The sequence below is a fragment of the Podarcis filfolensis genome, assembly GCF_964270895.1.
Source record: "Podarcis filfolensis genome assembly, chromosome: 3".
NCBI lineage: Eukaryota > Metazoa > Chordata > Lepidosauria > Squamata > Lacertidae > Podarcis > Podarcis filfolensis.
In genome coordinates this window covers 119,518,057-119,536,352 of record NC_139606.1, presented here as the reverse complement: position 1 = coordinate 119,536,352, position 18,296 = coordinate 119,518,057, and the positions used below count along the sequence as shown (strand labels likewise).

The following is an 18,296-nucleotide window of genomic DNA, read 5'->3' as shown; positions in this document are numbered from 1 at the left end:
GCCAGAAACTGACATAATGATGCCTTCTGTTTCCAGCCAATCAATCGTGTGCACAGCCAGCAGCTGACTTAGTGACATCTCCAGTTTCTGGCCAATCAGCACTGTGCTCAGCCGGAAGCTGCTGTAAACACACAGAATCCGTCTCCACTGAGCTCAGTCCAGGAGACAATATTGCACATCTAATCAAAACACAAGGAAGGCATTTCCACAGCAGACTCGCTGTTCCAATGCTGTCCTTCTTGCATGTTCATAACACATTTTTATTGTCAGCTGACATGAGATTATCACTGAAGAGCTGCCTCAAAATGCACGAAATAAATGGCAGAAAATGCTTAGGCTGTCACCAAAACACAACCTCCAGGATCTTTGGAGATGGAGGGCAAGGGAAGGGAAGGGCATAGCACCTTATAGCCACGGTTTGCAATGTTGTGTTGGCTAAACTGTGGTTGGCTGTTACTGCATTTTAATATTTTATAATTGTTGTTGTTGTTGTTGTTTAGTCGTGTCCGCCTCTTCGTGACCCCCTGGACCAGAGCACGCCAGGCCCTCCAGTCTTCCACTGCCTCCCGCAGTTTGGTCAAACTCACGCTGGTAGCTTCGAGAACCCTGTCCCACCATCTCGTCCTCCGTTGTCCTCTTCTCCTTGTGCCCTCCATCTTTCCCAACATCAGGGTCTTTTCCAGGGAATCTTCTCTTCTCATGAGGTGGCCAAAGTATTGGAGCCTCAGCTTCAGGATCTGTCCTTCCAGTGAGCATTCAGGGCTGATTTCCTTCAGAATGGAGAGGTTTGATCTTCTTGCAGTCCATGGGACTCTCAAGAGTCTCCTCCAGCACCAGAATTCAAAAGCATCCATTCTTCGGCGATCAGCCTTCTTTATGGTCCAGCTCTATTCCATATATCACTACTGGGAAAACCATAGCTTTAACTATACGGACCTTTGTTGGCAAGGTGATGTCTCTGCTTTTTAAGCTGCTGTCTAGGTTTGCCATCGCCTTTCTCCCAAGGAGCAGGCGTCTTTTAATTTCTTGACTGCTGTCGCCATCTGCAGTGATCATGGAGCCCAAGAAAGTAAAATCTCTCGCTGCCTCCATTTCTTCCCCTTCTATTTGGCAGGAGGTGATGGGACCAGTGGCCATGAAATATTTTATAATAGTGATAATAATTTAATAGTAGTTTATTATTTCTACCCTGCCCATCTGGCTGGGTTTCCCCAGCCACATTTTATTAATGTGGATCTTACTGCGTTGTTTTTCTGTGTTGTGAGCCGCTCTGCTACAGAAATATTTTAAATAAACAGAGAGCAGAGGACCCATGCAACTTTGCAATATACACAAGCTCAGAGCTTGGCGAATGTGGGTCAATCCCCACCTCCCTCCTTAGCACCATTCCTTTTCTTGGCTCTCTGATTCCTTCATCCCAGGAAAAGTCAGGCATCACCCATTTGCACCCGTCTTGGAGGCAACCGTAGTATCACGCTGCCCCAGTGAAAGCTGCGAAGGCTGCAGTTTATTCATATGTCGCAGCATGCAAGATGACAGCCAGCTATGTCTCCATGGGAAGGGGTTGCGAGAAGGGGGGGCGACGCCTATTACTCTCATGCATCACTCATTTGTAAATCTCTGTCCCTGGTAGGAGGATAGCGGAAGGGATGAGGTCAGCCAACTCCTCGGCGGGGCCATTAACGCAGCGAGTCTGTTCTCAGTCATTCAGGATTTGGCCCGCTGTCAAATGATATGTTATTCCTCTCTCCTCCCTCTCTCTTTCTTTGCAACACGTAAGAGATAATAACAGTGAACCGGAGTAACTTCAAAGCAGGTGGACCAAGTGTAACTTTCAATAAGAGCCTAAGAATTTAAAAAGAGGTATGCAGGATCAGGCCAAGGTTGGCATCCTGTGATTGCAACTCAAAAATCGAGGAAGGATAATGTGATTTCTTGTATTCTTTTTATTTGCTCCATATATATATTTGCTCCAATATATATATATATATATATATATATATATATATATATATATATATATATAAAATCCAATTAACATATCCAATCATAATCCAATTAAAATGAAAAACTAAAATAAAAAAGACCAAATTATAAGCCAAAGTATAATTGTTGATTTTTCGCACCCAAATGTATGTTAACCTTATGGTTCAGGGGAGCAACAACAACAACATACAAATTAGAGCTGCTATTTGATTTCTTGATGAGAGGTGATGTGATGGACATCTCACGGGCTGTTCCATGGAAGAAGGAGCAAGCTTGTTTTCTCCTGCTCTGGAGGGGAGGACTCGAACCCATGGCTTCAAGTTACAAGAAAGGAGATTCCAGCTCAGCATCAGGAAGAACTTTGTCATCTTGTGAACCACCCTGAGATCTTCGGATGAAGAGCGGTATACAAATTTAATAAATAAATAAGAACTTTCTGAGGGTAAGAGCTGTTTGACAGTGGACTCCATTGGAGATTTTCAAGCAAAAGTTGGACGGCCGTCAGTCATGGATGCTTCAGTTGTGACTCCTGCATCGAAGGCGATTGGACTAGATTACCCTCCCGACTCTCCAATCCTGTGATTCTTGTGCAGGTACAAAATGAATTAAATTTGGAGAGAAGGCACTAGGAAATGAATTTCAGAACTTTCTGCTGGATCGTGCTCTAATCACTCATGTTGGAGAAATTTCACTCACTCAATCATTCATTCACATCTTTCCTTGGTTTCCAAAATCCCACCTCTGACCTGTTAAGGAGTTCTACGTAGGGTTGAAATTAATTCATTTCAAATGAAAGTTGTCTGCCACCTCCCTCGCCTTAATTTTTTCCCAGTTCCTCCCCCCCTTTTCACATTTCTAAAATAGTGCATCAAGCAGAACCTGAAAGATGTATACGTAAATAAAGTCCAGATAGCACTGAAACAGCAACAACAACAACAGAGTTTAGGACTTGCTGATCAGAAGGTCAGCGGTTCAAATCCCTGCGACGGGGTGAGCTCCTGTTGCTCGGTCCCTGCTCCTGCCAACCTAGCTGTTCGAAAGTACGTCAAAGCGCAAGTAGAAAAATAGGTACCACTCTGGCGGGAAGGTAAACGGCGTTTCCATGCGCCAGAAGCGGCTTAGTCCTGCTGGCCACATGACCCAGAAGCTGTACGCCGGCTTCCTCAGACAGTAAAGCAAGATGAGCGCTTCAACCCCAGAGTCGGTCACGACTGGACCTAATGGTCAGGGGTCCCTTTACCTTTACATTTAAAATGCACCTAGAATGGATGTGGGTGGCGCTGAGGGTGTCGAGGTGGGTTAAACCACAGAGCCTAGGACTTGCCGATCAGAAGGTCGGCGGTTCAAATCCCCGCGACGGGGTGAGCTCCCGTTGCCCAGTCCCTGCTCCTGCCAACCTAGCAGTTCAAAAGCACAAAGTACAAGTAGATAAATAGGTACCACTCCGGCGGGAAGGTAAACGGCGTTTCCGTGCGCTGCTCTGGTTCGCCAGAAGCGGCTTAGTCCTGCTGGCCACATGACCCGGAAGCTGTACGCCGGCTCCCTCGGCCAGTAGAGCGAGATGAACGCCGCAACCCCAGAGTCAGCCACGACTGGACCTAATGGTCAGGGGTCCCTTTACCTTTAAAATGCTATAAGGAAGGTGCCTGTGTCATACGTTAACATCACAGGAGGGGAGAGGCCCCTACCCTGGCTCAGATTCCTCCTGATCAGCAGGGAGTAGCATGCATGCCTGAGTTAGGCTACCAGATGGAGAGTTGGAATTGGCAGGGAGCTGCGGGTGGCAGCAGGCTGGAGGAGCCAGCCAGCTCCATCTCCCCCAGGAAGCGGCTGTACTTGTGAGAATCACACTCTCTGCAGATCAAATGTCTCTCCTCTCCGGGGTGGAAAGCTCAGGCTGCGTTTGCACGGCTCTGTCGCCTCCTCCTGCCCAGTTGGGGCGAGTGCGGCACCAGCAAGGCACGCTTCCTCCTCCGGGCAGAGCTCTTGCGCCTTTGAGAGCTGCGTGTCAGGCAGGAATTCAACTGGTGCAGCTTTCCCCAACTCTGAAAAACGCGCCGGCAGGGAACGTTTCTGAAATATACTCAGAGTCGCAAAGTGATTTCATGCTCTTTATTCAGCTCATAGTGGTGAGGAGGAATGAATGTCCCCTCAAGGTATCTGCTTTATATACATTATTTACACAATGGGCTGCACATGATTGGCTAATTCCGGAATTCTACTGTAAGCCAATCAGGTTGTGGATTCACTTCTATCTGGAGCATGATTGGGTGGTTCCTGCCAACCAATCATACTGCTGCATTGTTCTAGGACCAATCAGACTGCTGCATTCTGAATCCTATTGTTCTAGGACCAATCAGACTGCTGCAGTTTGGATCCTATTCAACTCAGTACATAACAGTTTCCTATGTACCTTGGTTGGATTGAATTTGTACAACATTCACACATGCATATGGAGGGGGAGACTAGCCTAAGGGCAATAGCATGGGGGGGAACCCTTAGTTTTTGGAGACATGCAGTGCTTCTTCCTCTGTTGGAATCATAGAACTGTAGATTTGGAACGGGCCACAAGGGTCACCTAGACTCCCTGCAATGCAGGAACCTTTTGCTAGTATGAGACTCGAACCCATGGCCTGGAGATTAAGAGTCTCGTGCTCTACTGACTGAGCTAACCCTCCCCACTCTGCGTAGCGTGAGGCGTATTTTTGCGGGAATGTTCAGGGATGCAGGAGAGGACATATTGTTTGGTTATAGCCTTTCCAACCTGTGTTAACAAGTTCACAGTTTAGCAGAGTAACATTCCCCTTTTTAAACTCGCAGCGGATGCGTTTGCTCAGGCTCGCTAAAGCCTCTATAATAACTGTTCTGGTATTTCCCCCTTAAAAGGTAAAGGTACCCCTGCCCGTACGGGCCAGTCTTGACAGACTCTAGGGTTGTGCGCCCATCTCACTTAAGAGGCCAGGGGCCAGCGCTGTCCGAAGACACTTCCGGGTCACGTGGCCAGCGTGACAAAGCTGCATCTAGCGAGCCAGCGCAGCACACGGAAACGCCGTTTACCTTCCCGCCAGTAAGCGGTACCTATTTATCTACTTGCACCTGGGGGTGCTTTCAAACTGCTAGGTTGGCAGGCGCTGGGACCGAACGACGGGAGCGCACCCCGCCGCGGGGATTTGAACCGCCGACCTTTCGATCGGCAAGTCCTAGGCGCTGAGGCTTTTACCCACAGCGCCACCCGCGTCCCGACATTTCCCCCTTATTCCCTCATAAAAGATAAGACACAACACAGTCTTCTATAAAAGACTGGAAGCCAAGAGAGCATCTTAGGCTAAGCAGATGTTGCTTCTTCGATGCATGTAGTCAAAGAGAGAGAGATGGCTGCCCTGCCCTGTGCTTTTGTCATTACCTGCGCAGGTGAGGCCACGCCCACCTCTAGTCACATGCAGAGGAAGTCTGTCCCAGCCCAGAAGGAAACAGGAAGTTTACCTGCTGGCTGGACAAACATTCCTCCCCATGTGTAAACATGTTCACTCTAGGAATGTTGTACTTGACTGCTCTTGTGTTTCACATCCCACAATTTTGGGGCTTGCTCCCTTCCAGGCAGGCTTTACCATGGGAGATGGGTAACCTCAGGGCATTTCTGCATAGGATGGGACCTGACTGTTCAGATGAGCCTCCTCCATGGGGAGACAGGGGGCTCCTCAGGGGTTTATTGTTATGTTTGCAGCTGACTTGTCCTCCAGGGAGCTCAAGGTCATGGTTCTCTCCCTGTACATTTCCAAGCACAATTCAAAGTGTTGGTGCTGACCTTTAAAGCCCTAAATGGCCTCGGTCCTGTATACCTGAAGGAGCGTCTCCACCTCCATCGTTCTGCCCAGACACTGAGGTCCAGTGCGGAGGGCCTTCTGGTGGTTCCCTCACTGCGAGAAGCCAAGTTACAGTGAACCAGGCAGAGGACCTTCTTGGTGGTGGCACCTGCCCTGTGGAACGCCCTCCCACCAGATGTCAAAGAGAAAAATAACTACCAAACTTTTCAAAGACATCTGAAGGCAGCCCTGTTTAGGGAAGCTTTTAATGTTTAATAGGTTATTGTATTTTAGTGTTTTGTTGGAAGCCACAAACTTGACATGAGCCAACAGTGTGACGCGGCAGCTAAAAAAGCCAATGCAATTCTGGGCTGCATCAATAGGAGTATAGCATCTAGATCAAGGGAAGTAATAGTGCCACTGTATTCTGCTCTGGTCAGACCTCACCTGGAGTACTGTGTCCAGTTCTGGGCACCACAGTTCAAGAAGGACACTGACAAACTGGAACGTGTCCAGAGGAGGGCAACCAAAATGGTCAAAGGCCTGGAAACGATGCCTTATGAGGAACGGCTAAGGGAGCTGGGCATGTTGAGCCTGGAGAAGAGGAGGTTAAGGGGTGATATGATAGCCATGTTCAAATATATAAAAGGATGTCACATAGAGGAGGGAGAAAGGTTGTTTTCTGCTGCTCCAGAGAAGCGGACACGGAGCAATGGATCCAAACTACAAGAAAGAAGATTCCACCTAAACATTAGGAAGAACTTCCTGACAGTAAGAGCTGTTCGACAGTGGGATTTGCTGCCAAGGAGTGTGGTGGAGTCTCCTTCTTTGGAGGTCTTTAAGCAGAGGCTTGACAACCATATGTCAGGAGTGCTCTGATGGTGTTTCCTGCTTGGCAGGGGGTTGGACTCGATGGCCCTTGTGGTCTCTTCCAACTCTATGATTCTATGAAGCCGCCCAGAGTGGCTGGGGGGACCCAGCCAGATGGGCGGGGCATAAATAAATTATTATTATTATTATTATTATTATTATTATTATTATTATTATTATTATTATTATTATTATTATTATTGGCTTTAGATACCTATGAGGTCCATAAATTACCATATAGCATATATTCAACACAAAAAACAGCGGCAATTTGTTGTTGACAAAGGACAGCTGGGCATATAAAGGGCCCCATTACCTTCAGGAGCTCAGGGCCTCATCCAGCCTAAATCCAGCCCTGGACAGGGGGTGCACCCACAGATTACAGGAATGATAGCTGGTCCCCCTGGGTATGTGGACAGGCTGGCAGAACATTTCCTTCGCATGCAGGTGGTGCCAGTCTAAACCCCCAGCATCTGTGATTTGAAAGGACCTGGTGCAAAGGATCTCTCTTGGCCTGAGATTCTGGAGAGCATCTGCTGGTCAGTTAGGGTCAGCTGGACATATAAAGGGCCCCATTACCTTCAGGAGCTTAGGGCCTCATCAAACCTAAATCTGGCCCTACATTGGCGGAAATGACTGGCAGAATCCGATACTTGGGAGAAGAGGTGGTGGAGGAAGACTGGAAGAAATTTAAAGACTACCTTCAGAAATATTGTAAAATTAATGAATGTTAAAATTATGTTCGGATTGGCAATAAGTGGTATTCAGCAACAAAAGTTAATAAGAATACGCAAAAATGAATTGTTAAATGGATGAAAAGATAGAGTCATAATATGTTAAGATATAGAGTCAAGATAAATGAAAGAGGGTAAGGATTTGCTGAATTGCTTATGTAAATGGGAATGCAAAAAGGGGAGGTGTGAGGAGGTCAAGGAAACAAGCAAATGAGCTTAAATATCAAAAATGGATTTGTTTTTTGTATTTTTCTCTTTTTTTCTTCTTTATGTATTTTTGAATTTTTTATTTTTCTTGGTTTTTCTTTTATTCTGTGGACTTTTGTTTTTGTAAAACTCTAATAAATATCTTTAAAAATAAATAAATAAATAAATCTGGCCCTACAATTCCTAGGGTTTTTATATGATCTGAGCTGCTTTCTGCCTGACCCCTCTCCTCTCGCCTCCTGTCTCTCCAGGGAGTGATGTTCCGGCTTTAGCTACCCCACTGCCGCCACCGCCGCTGCTCAAAATGATGTCCGGACTGCCGGAGGCGCTGAGCCGGCTGAGGGCGAACTCTCTGCGCAGCTGCTTCAGCCTGGCGGGGCCCTCGGAGTCCACCATGGTGGCTGTGCCCATCGACATCGACAAGGATGAGGTCCGGATCCTCAAGGTCTGTTTCCACAGCAACAGCTTCAACATGGGGAAGAACTTCAAGCTGGTGAAATGTACCGTCATGACTGAGATCAGGGTAAGACTGTCACGGGGAGAAAAGGCTTTTGGGGGGCTCAGCCTAAGATTGGAAAGCGGCGGCGGTGATGGGGAGGCAACTCACTTGTTTGTGTTTATTGATTTATTATTAATAACAATAACAATAAGAATAATAATTTATTTATACCTCACCCATCTGGCTGAGTTTCCCCAGCCACTCTGGGTGGTTATAAACAGTACAGCATTAAATATTAAAAACTTCCCTAAACAGGGCTGACTTCAGATGTCTTTTAAAGATAAGATAGCTGCTTATTTCCTTCACATCTGAAGGGAGGGCGTTCCACAGGGCGGGTGCCACCACCGAGAAGGCCCTCTGCCTGGTTCCCTGTAACCTCACTTCTCGCAATGAGATGAACCACCAGAAGGCCCTTGGCGCTGGACCTCAGTGTCCGGGCTGAACAATGTGGGTGGAGACGCTCCTTCAGGTATACAGAACCGAGGCTGTTTAGGGCTTTAAAGGTCAGCACCAACACTTTGAATTTTGCTCGGAAACGTACTGGGAGCCAATGTAGGTCTTTCAAGACCGGTGTTATGTGGTCTCGGCGGCCGCTCCCAGTCCCCAGTCTAGCTGCTGCATTCTGGCTTAGTTATAGTTTCCGGGTCACCTTCAAAGGTAGCCCCACGTAGAGCACATGGCAGTAGTCCAAGCAGGAGATAACCAGAGTATGCGCCACTCTAGCGAGACAGTCCGTGGGCAGGTAGGGTCTCATCCTGCGTACCATATGAGCCCTTCTCCTGCACTCCCTGGCCTCCTATTGTCTCTCTCCTGTGCATTGTAACATTTAAGACTAGTTAAAACTCAGGCGCAGCGTTGCATAGTGGTTAGAGAGGATGTGGGAGAGTCCCAGGTTCAAATCCCTACTCACTGGGTGACATTTCTGCAGTCAGTGGAGGAGGGGGGAAACTATATAGTCAAGCACCCTGTGATCCCCGGAGGAAGGGTGCTATAGAAATATAATAAATAAATAAAGGCCTGCCACTTTGAGCACCCTTAAGAAGGGATAGAAAAGCAATAAAGAAAGAAACAGCTAAAATGAAATGAAAGCAGCTCATGACCGGTATATAACCTCTCCTTATTTACACTTTATTTACACCAAACCTTAGAGCAGACATCCCCAGCCTTCGGCCCTCCAGATGTTTTGGACTACAATTCCCATCATTCCTGACCACTGGTCCTGTTAGCTAGGGATCATGGGAGTTGTAGGCCAAAACATCTGGAGGGCTGCAGGTTGGGGATGCCGGCCTTAGAGGTTAAAACAAAATTCTCCAGAATAAGGTTTCCTTTAACCGCCCCTACCCTGACCTATCCAATTACTGTTGTTTAATAGGGGCGGGGTTCTTCCTGGAGATGCTCAAATATCCATAATCTGTTTTTGGGTTCCCTGAGTAAAGTCTTAGTTCTCCAAAATCTCAACATGCAGAGAAGGGCTCGTTACATGTCCCCGAATGTCAAGCGCCATGGGCCCGGGAGGATCATCTAAGGCGGCTTGCATAAGTGGGAACCCGCAGATGGGCATCTGAAAACATCTTGCGCATAAGAAGTACATGACAGAACATTCCCAGAGCATATGGACCAGCGAGGCCACATTTCCCTTGCAGCAAAAACAAGCAGCAGTTTAAAAAAAACAAAAAACAGTTTCCTCCTTTTTATAGCAATCTAGTGTCCTTTAAGTCTCAATCTAATTAATATATATACGCACACACAAATTTTTATTTTTATTTTTAACATCATTTCCAACAATCACATAACATAACTTCTTACCTTATACAATAATTTAGTCTTCCATCAACACCACTGATGCTTTTCCGTTCTTTATCACTTATTCTGCATTTCTTAATTTCTCTATTGTTGTAGTTTAGTCGTTTAATCGTGTCCGCCTCTTCGTGACCCCCTGGACCAGAGCACGCCAGGCACTCCTGTCTTCCACTGCCTCCCACAGTTTGGTCAAACTCATGCTGGTAGCTCCGAGAACACTGTCCAACCATCTCGTCCTCTGTCGTCCCCTTCTCCTTGTGCCCTCCATCTTTCCCAACATCAGGGTCTTCTCCAGGGAGTCTTCTCTTCTCATGAGGTGGCCAAAGTATTGGAGCCTCAGCTTCACGATCTTTCCTTTTTTTTTTTTAATAGATATTTATTAGAATTTTACAACACATAAAAAAACAGACAAATCCACACAAAAAACCAAAAAATACACACTTAATAAAAAAGAAAAAGAAAAAGGATCCACTTTTAAATTTCAAGGTTCTATAACCCTCTTTCCTGACCTCACATCTCCCTTTTTTGCGTTCCTCTTTATTTCGTCAAATTCAGCAAATTCTAACCCTCTTTCATATCTCATTTATAATTGTATACTCCCACTTGTTATATCTCTAATTTCCCCTCTTTTTTAAATCCTTTTTTTCCATACCTCTTTTAACTATATCCCAAATGCCGTGTTACCTTTAGATCCCACATCATTTTAACATTCAAACAATTTACTATATTTCTGTAGATAGTCTTTAAACTTTTTCCAGTCCTCTTCCATCAACTCTTCTCCCAGGTCTCGAATTCTGCCGGTCATTTCTGCCATCTCCATATAGTCTATCACTTGCATCTGCCAATCTTCCACGGTGGGCAAATCTTGTGTCTTCCAGTATTTAGCGAGAAGTATTCTTGCTGCTGTTGTTGCGTACATAAAAAATGTTCTGTCTTTCTTTGGCACCAATTGGCCGACTATGCCCAAAAGGAAGGCCTCTGGTTTCTTAGGAAAGGTAAATTTGAATACCTTCTTCAGTTCATTATAGATCATTTCCCAGTAAGCCTTAACCTTTGGGCATGTCCACCAAAGGTGAAAGAATGTTCCCTCAGCTTCTTTACATTTCCAACACTTATTGTCAGGCAGGTGATAAATTTTTGCAAGCTTGACTGGGGTCATGTACCACCTGTAAATCATTTTCATAATATTCTCCTTTAAGGCATTACATGCCGTAAACTTCATACCGGTGGTCCACAACTGCTCCCAGTCAGCAAACATAATATTATGACCTACATCTTGCGCCCATTTGATCATAGCTGATTTGACCGTTTCATCCTGTGTATTCCATTTTAACAGCAAGTTATACATTCTTGACAAAATCTTAGTTTTCGGTTCTAGCAATTCTATTTCCAACTTTGATTTTTCCACCTGGAAGCCAATTTTTTTATCCAAATTATAGGCCTCTCTTATTTGATAGTAATGAAGCCAATCTCACACTTTATCTTTTAGTTTCTCGAAACTCTGCAATTTCAATTTGTCACCTTCTTGCTCCAGAATTTCCCAATATTTTGGCCATTTGGCCTCCATATTGGAGCTTCACGATCTTTCCTTCCAGTGAGCACTCAGGGCTGATTTCCTTCAGAATGGAGAGGTTTGATCTTCTTGCAGTCCATGGGACTCTCAAGAGTCTCCTCCAGCACCAGAATTCAAAAGCATCCATTCTTCGGCGATCGGCCTTCTTTGTGGTCCAGCTTTCATTTCCATACATCACTACTGGGAAAACCATAGCTTTTACTATACGGACCTTTGTTGGCAAGGTGATGTCTCTGCTTTTTAGGATGCTGTCTAGGTTTGTCATTGCTTTTCTCCCAAGAAACAGGCGTCTTTTAATTTCGTGGCTGCTGTCACCATCTGCAGTGATCATGGAGCCCAAGAAAGTAAAATCTCTCACTGCCTCCATTTCTTCCCCTTCTATTTGCCAGGAGGTGATGGGACCAGTGGCCATGATCTTCGCCACAGCAAGGCAGTGATCCATGAAGGGGATCTCTGTTACTCTTAATTATCATTAACTAATAATTCTCCTCACAATCTTTCTTGAAATATTTCAAATAATCATCCTTACAAAACGTCTTGCAATTCCTACTAGCGTAATTTGTTCACTACAATTACTTTTCAAATAGTTCTTATATTTACTCCAGTCTTCTAAGAATCTCTGGTCCCGCAGGTTTCGAATCCTTCCTGTTAATTTATCCAATTCTGCGTAGTCCATCAGTTTCATCCGCCATTCTTCTTTCGTTGGTAATCTTTCTTGTTTCCATTTTTGTGCCAGTAATATTCTTGCTGACATCATTGCATATAAAAACAACTTACAATCTTGTCTATTAATATCATCTCCTACAATGCCAAGGAAAAGTGCTTCTGGTTTCGTAATAAATGTATATTTCAACATCTTTTTCTTCTCATTATATATCATTTCCCAGAAGTTTTTCACTTTTTTACATTCCTACCACATGTGATAAAAAGTTCCTTCCTTTTCTTTACATTTCCAACATTTATTACTTATTTTATATATTTTAGCTAATTTCACAGGGGTAATATACCACCTATACATCATTTTCACCACATTTTCTTTCAAAGCATTGCATGCAGTAAATTTTAATCCTTCTTTCCACAGTTTTTCCCAATCTTTTAGCTATATATTATACCCAAAATCTCTGGCCCAATGTATCATAACCGACTTTACCTCTTCATCTTTCAAGTGCCATTCAAGCAGCAATTTATACATTTTAGCCAAAATTTATACTTATTTAATACCTCTATTTCAAATTTTGATTAAGTCTCAATCTAATCTTTGGGGTGGGGCGAATTGCTTCTAAAGCACAATTTCTTCAAAACGACTGGGTTTCCCCCTCCTCTGGAATCTGATTTCTCCAATTTGCACAAGATCGCCACAACTTTTTTCTTTTCTCCCACCCCTTCGTCCTGCACACCCACACACACACCTGGCCTTTCCTGCTTTCTCACTGCAACTCTGCTCTGCAGGAAGTGATCAAGTCGATCCTACAGAGCGGGAGGATTGGTCCAGACATCCAGCTCGCCGAGTGCTACGGTTTACGCCTGAAGCACGTGAAATCGGACGAGATCCACTGGCTCCACCCGGACCTGACGGTGGGGGAAGTCCAGGACAAGTATGAGTGTCTGCACATTGAAGCCGAGTGGAGGTAGGAAGTCAACGACCGTGGCTGGAGGGAGCTGATGGGATTTGTAGTCCAAAAGTGCTGTGTTGGTTGGAGTGGATGGGAGTTGTAGTTCAAAATGGGCTGCATTGGCTGGGGCTGATGGGAGTTGTAGTCCAAATGGGGCAGCGTTGGCTGGAGCTGATGGGAGTTCTAGTCCAAAATGGGCTGCGTTGGCTGGAGCTGATGGGAGTTGTAGTCCAAATGGGGCAGCATTGGCTGGAGCTGATGGGAGTTCTAGTCCAAATGGCGGAGCGTTGGCTGGAGCTGATGGGAGTTGTAGTCCAAAAGGGGCTGTGTTGGCTGGGGCTGATGGGAGTTGTAGTTCAAAATGGGCTGCGTTGGCTGGGGCTGATGGGAGTTGTAGTCCAAAAGTGCTGTGTTGGTTGGAGTGGATGGGAGTTGTAGTTCAAAATGGGCTGCGTTGGCTGGGGCTGATGGGAGTTGTAGTCCAAAAGGCGCTGTGTTGGCTGGAGCTGATGGGAGTTGTAGTCCAAAAGGGGCTGTGTTGGCTGGGGCTGATGGGAGTTGTAGTCCAAAAGGGGCTCTGTTGGCTGGAGCGGATGGGAGTTGTAGTCCAAAAGGGCCTGCGTTGGCTGGGGCTGATGGGAGTTGTAGTCCAAAAGGGGCTGCGTTGGCTGGAGCAGATGGGAGTTGTAGTCCAAAAGGGGCCAGGTTGGCTGGAGCGGATGGGAGTTGTAGTCCAAGTGGGGCTGCGTTGGCTGGAGTGGATGGCAGTTGTAGTCCAAGTGGGGCTGCGTTGGCTGGAGCGGATGGCAGTTGTAGTCCAAATGGGGCAGCGTTGGCTGGAGCTGATGGGAGTTGTAGTCCAAAAGGGGCTGTGTTGGCTGGGGCTGATGGGAGTTGTAGTCCAAAAGGGGCTCTGTTGGCTGGAGCGGATGGGAGTTGTAGTCCAAAAGGGGCTCTGTTGGCTGGAGCGGATGGGAGTTGTAGTCCAAAAGGGGCTGCGTTGGCTGGAGCTGATGGGAGTTGTAGTCCAAAAGGGGCTGCATTGGCTGGGGCTGATGGGAGTTGTAGTCCAAAAGGGGCTCTGTTGGCTGGAGCGGATGGGAGTTGTAGTCCAAAAGGGGCTGCGTTGGCTGGAGCTAATGGGAGTTGTAGTCCAAAAGGGGCTGTGTTGGCTGGGGCTGATGGGAGTTGTAGTCCAAAAGGGGCTGCGTTGGCTGGAGCGGATGGGAGTTGTAGTCCAAAAGGGGCTCTGTTGGCTGGAGCAGATGGGAGTTGTAGTCCAAAAGGGGCCAGGTTGGCTGGAGCGGATGGGAGTTGTAGTCCAAAAGGGGCTGCGTTGGCTGGAGCGGATGGGAGTTGTAGTCCAAAAGGGGCTGCGTTGGCTGGAGCAGATGGGAGTTGTAGTCCAAAAGGGGCCAGGTTGGCTGGAGCGGATGGGAGTTGTAGTCCAAGTGGGGCTGCGTTGGCTGGAGTGGATGGCAGTTGTAGTCCAAGTGGGGCTGCGTTGGCTGGAGCGGATGGCAGTTGTAGTCCAAATGGGGCAGCGTTGGCTGGAGCTGATGGGAGTTGTAGTCCAAAAGGGGCTGTGTTGGCTGGGGCTGATGGGAGTTGTAGTCCAAAAGGGGCTCTGTTGGCTGGAGCGGATGGGAGTTGTAGTCCAAAAGGGGCTCTGTTGGCTGGAGCGGATGGGAGTTGTAGTCCAAAAGGGGCTGCGTTGGCTGGAGCTGATGGGAGTTGTAGTCCAAAAGGGGCTGCATTGGCTGGGGCTGATGGGAGTTGTAGTCCAAAAGGGGCTCTGTTGGCTGGAGCGGATGGGAGTTGTAGTCCAAAAGGGGCTGCGTTGGCTGGAGCTAATGGGAGTTGTAGTCCAAAAGGGGCTGTGTTGGCTGGGGCTGATGGGAGTTGTAGTCCAAAAGGGGCTGCGTTGGCTGGAGCGGATGGGAGTTGTAGTCCAAAAGGGGCTCTGTTGGCTGGAGCAGATGGGAGTTGTAGTCCAAAAGGGGCCAGGTTGGCTGGAGCGGATGGGAGTTGTAGTCCAAAAGGGGCTGCGTTGGCTGGAGCGGATGGGAGTTGTAGTCCAAAAGGGGCTGCGTTGGCTGGGGCTGATGGGAGTTGTAGTCCAAAAGGGGCTCTGTTGGCTGGAGCGGATGGGAGTTGTAGTCCAAAAGGGGCTGCGTTGGCTGGAGCTAATGGGAGTTGTAGTCCAAAAGGGGCTGCGTTGGCTGGGGCTGATGGGAGTTGTAGTCCAAAAGGAGCAGCGTTGGCTGGAGCAAAATAAATGCAAAATAAATAGCAAGAACAGGCAGATCTCAGCATAGCACTCAAAACGGAGAGGTGTGGCACTCAAATTGGAAGCGTAACCCTCCAAACGGAGTACGTTCGGCTTCTGAAAAACGTTCGCAAACTGGAACACTTACTTCCAGGTTTGCAGTGTTTGGGTTCCAAGTTGTTTGAGTACCAAGGAGTTTGAGAACCAAGGTGCCACTGTACTGCAATCTCTGGGGGCCGGTGAGTTCCAAAGATAAGATCCTGCCAGCAAAACCGGAGAGAGGTGTGGAGATGCTGGATGTGATCTTCAGGCAGGTGAAGCGATGGGTATCGTAAGATTAAACTGTCCTGTCCTTTTAAGGTACGACCTCCAGATCCGCTACCTCCCGGAGGACTACGTAGAACGCTTCCAAGAGGACCGGACGACGCTCCTGTACTTCTACCAGCAGGTTGGAGCCCTTGCGTTTATCCCGGGCGCAGCTGTGTTGAGCCGTGTGGCACTGTGTTCTCCTTTTCCATCTAGGCAAAAGGGTGGTAGGTCTGCCATAGATCAGCTGCTTGGCATGCAGAAGGCTGGTGGTTCAATCCCCGGCATCTCCAGGTATGGCTGGGAAAGACTCGAGCCTGAAACCCTGGAGACCTACCTGCCAGCAGGACAGTACTGAGGTAGAATCAGAACTGTAGGGACCCCTGAAGGACATCTAGTCCAACCCCCTGCAGTGCAGGAATCTGTTGCCCAACGTAGGATTCGAACCCGCAGCCCTGAGGTTAAGAGTCTTCTGCTGAGCATCTTCCTGCATGATGCATCTTCCTATGAGTTTCCCCAGCCACTCTGGGCAGCTTCCAATCAAGTGTTAAAAACAATACAGCATTAAATAGTAAAAACGTCCCTAAACAGGGCTGCCTTCAGATGTCTTTTAAAGAGAAGATAGCTGCTTATTTCCTTCACATCTGAAGGGAGGGCGTTCCACAGTGCGGGCGCCACTACCGAGAAGGCCCTCTGCTTGGTTCCCTGTTAACTTGGCTTCTCACAGCGAGTGAACCGCCAGAAGGCCCTCGGTGCTGGACCTCAGTGTCCGGGCTGAACGATGGGGGTGGAGACGCTCCTTCAGGTATACAGGACCGAGGCTGTTTAGGGCTTTCAAGGTCAGCACCAACACTTTGAATTGTGCTCGGAAACGTACTGGGAGCCAATGCAGATCTCTCAGGACCGGTGTTATGTGGTCTCGACGGCTGCTCCCAGTCACCAGTCTGGCTGCCGCATTCTGGATTAATTCCAGTTTCCGGGTCACCTTCAAAGGTAGCCCCACGTAGAGTGCATTGCAGTAGTCTAAGCAAGAGATAACCAGAGCATGCACCACTCTGGCGAGACAGTCCATGGGCAGGAAGGGTCTCATCCTGCGTACCACACAGAGCTGGTAGACAGCTGCCCTGGACACAGAATTGACCTGCGCCTCCACGGACAGCTGTGAGTCCAAAATGATTCCTAGGCTGCGCACCTGGTCCTTCAGGGGCACAGTTACCCCGCTCAGGACCAGGGAGTGGACGGTGTGCAAGGATGGAAGTGAAACCAGGTGCTTCACGGCATGCCCTTTTTGGCACCCCCCAGGCAAAGTAAAGACCCTTGCATAGTCCAAGACCCTTGCACAGTCCAAGCACACCTTGCGGAGCGGAAATGTCTGGTATGTCGTGCCTGCGGCTGAAATCTTGCCCACGGCTGTCACTTTCCATATCACTCAGAATCTATTAGCAGCCAGCGTTCCCCAACCTGGTGCCCTCCAGATGTTTTGGATGGCAGCTCCCATCAGCCCCAGCTGGGTAGTGGAAAACATCTGAAGGGCACCAGGTTGGGGGAGGCAGCAGTACCCAAACCAGCTGTCTCACCCTGCCTGTTCAGAAAACATTTTCTTCTTCGTAACAATGGAGGCTCAGTGTGTAGTAAGAGCTTTGTTTGAAGCTGAGTAGTCTCAGTCAGGGGTCAGCAAACTTTTTCAGCAGGGGGCCGGTCCACTGTCCCTCAGACCTTGGGGCATAGCTGTCAACTTACAGATTTGAAAATAAGGGACCAGCAGCCGCGAAAATAAGGGATCAGCAGCCAAAATAAGGGATTTTCAGAGCACAGGTATATTCAACTTCTGAGCCCCTCCGAGCCAAAGGCAGAAAGCCCATCTAGCAGCCAAACGAAGCCTCAAGCGGTGGTTCCCACAGCTCAGCAACCCGGCAAAGGGGATGCAGCAAGGAAAACCACCGTCACCTCTCCGCTGGGAAGCGCTGAGCAAAGGCGAGTCCTCAGGCAACGCGGGCGATTTGATCGGCACAAGGCATGCAAGCTCCACCCCCCCAGTCGTTCTTAGACGCCTTATTGGGTGAGCAACGCAGCCAAGCAACACAGTTGGAGCCTCCCTCCTCCCTGGCCGACAGGGAGGGAGGGAGAGGAGCTGCTTCCTTTGAAACCTGGGAAATTTAAGGGACATCATCAATAAGGGACAGCAGTGGGACACGGCGCTGGGATAAGGGACTTTCCCGCCAAATAAGGGGCAGTTGACAGCTATGCCTTGTGGGGGGCTGGATTATATTTTGGGGGAAAATATGAACGAATTCCTATGCCCCACAAATAACCCAGAGATGCATTTTAAATAAAAGCACACATTCTACTCAGGTAAAAACACACTGATTCCCGGACCGTCCGCTGGCCGGATTGAGAAGGCGATTGGGCCGGATCTGGGTCCCAGGCCTTAAGTTTGCCTACCCATGGTCTCAGTGATGTGCTGGATGCAAACCTCTTCACCGCTTAGGCTCTAAGACGTGAGGAAATCTGCATTTGCATCTGAGGGTTTTGCAAATTGCAAAGCTTCCCAGCTGGCCCTGAACTCCACCCTGCAGCCACGAGTTCCAGGTCTTGCTGTCCATATTCCCCACACGCAAAGGAAGTTCGGTGTTGCA

General features: G+C 47.9%; 1 protein-coding gene across 10 annotated transcripts in view; it reads left to right on the top strand.

Moving 5' to 3' along the window:
* Positions 1–18,296, top strand: part of PTK2B (protein tyrosine kinase 2 beta) — a 120,702-nt gene that overhangs the window by 48,387 nt on the left and 54,019 nt on the right. For all 10 annotated transcript variants that reach the window (XR_014545816.1, XM_083604990.1, XM_083604991.1 and 7 more), the window contains 3 exons: positions 7,852–8,123; positions 12,922–13,100; positions 15,715–15,802. Coding sequence is in view for 9 of the 10 variants with exons in the window: in XM_083604990.1 (XP_083461116.1) it covers positions 7,905–8,123; positions 12,922–13,100; positions 15,715–15,802 (486 nt within the window). In the remaining variant the exon portion in view is untranslated. The remainder of the gene's footprint in view (positions 1–7,851; positions 8,124–12,921; positions 13,101–15,714; positions 15,803–18,296) is intronic.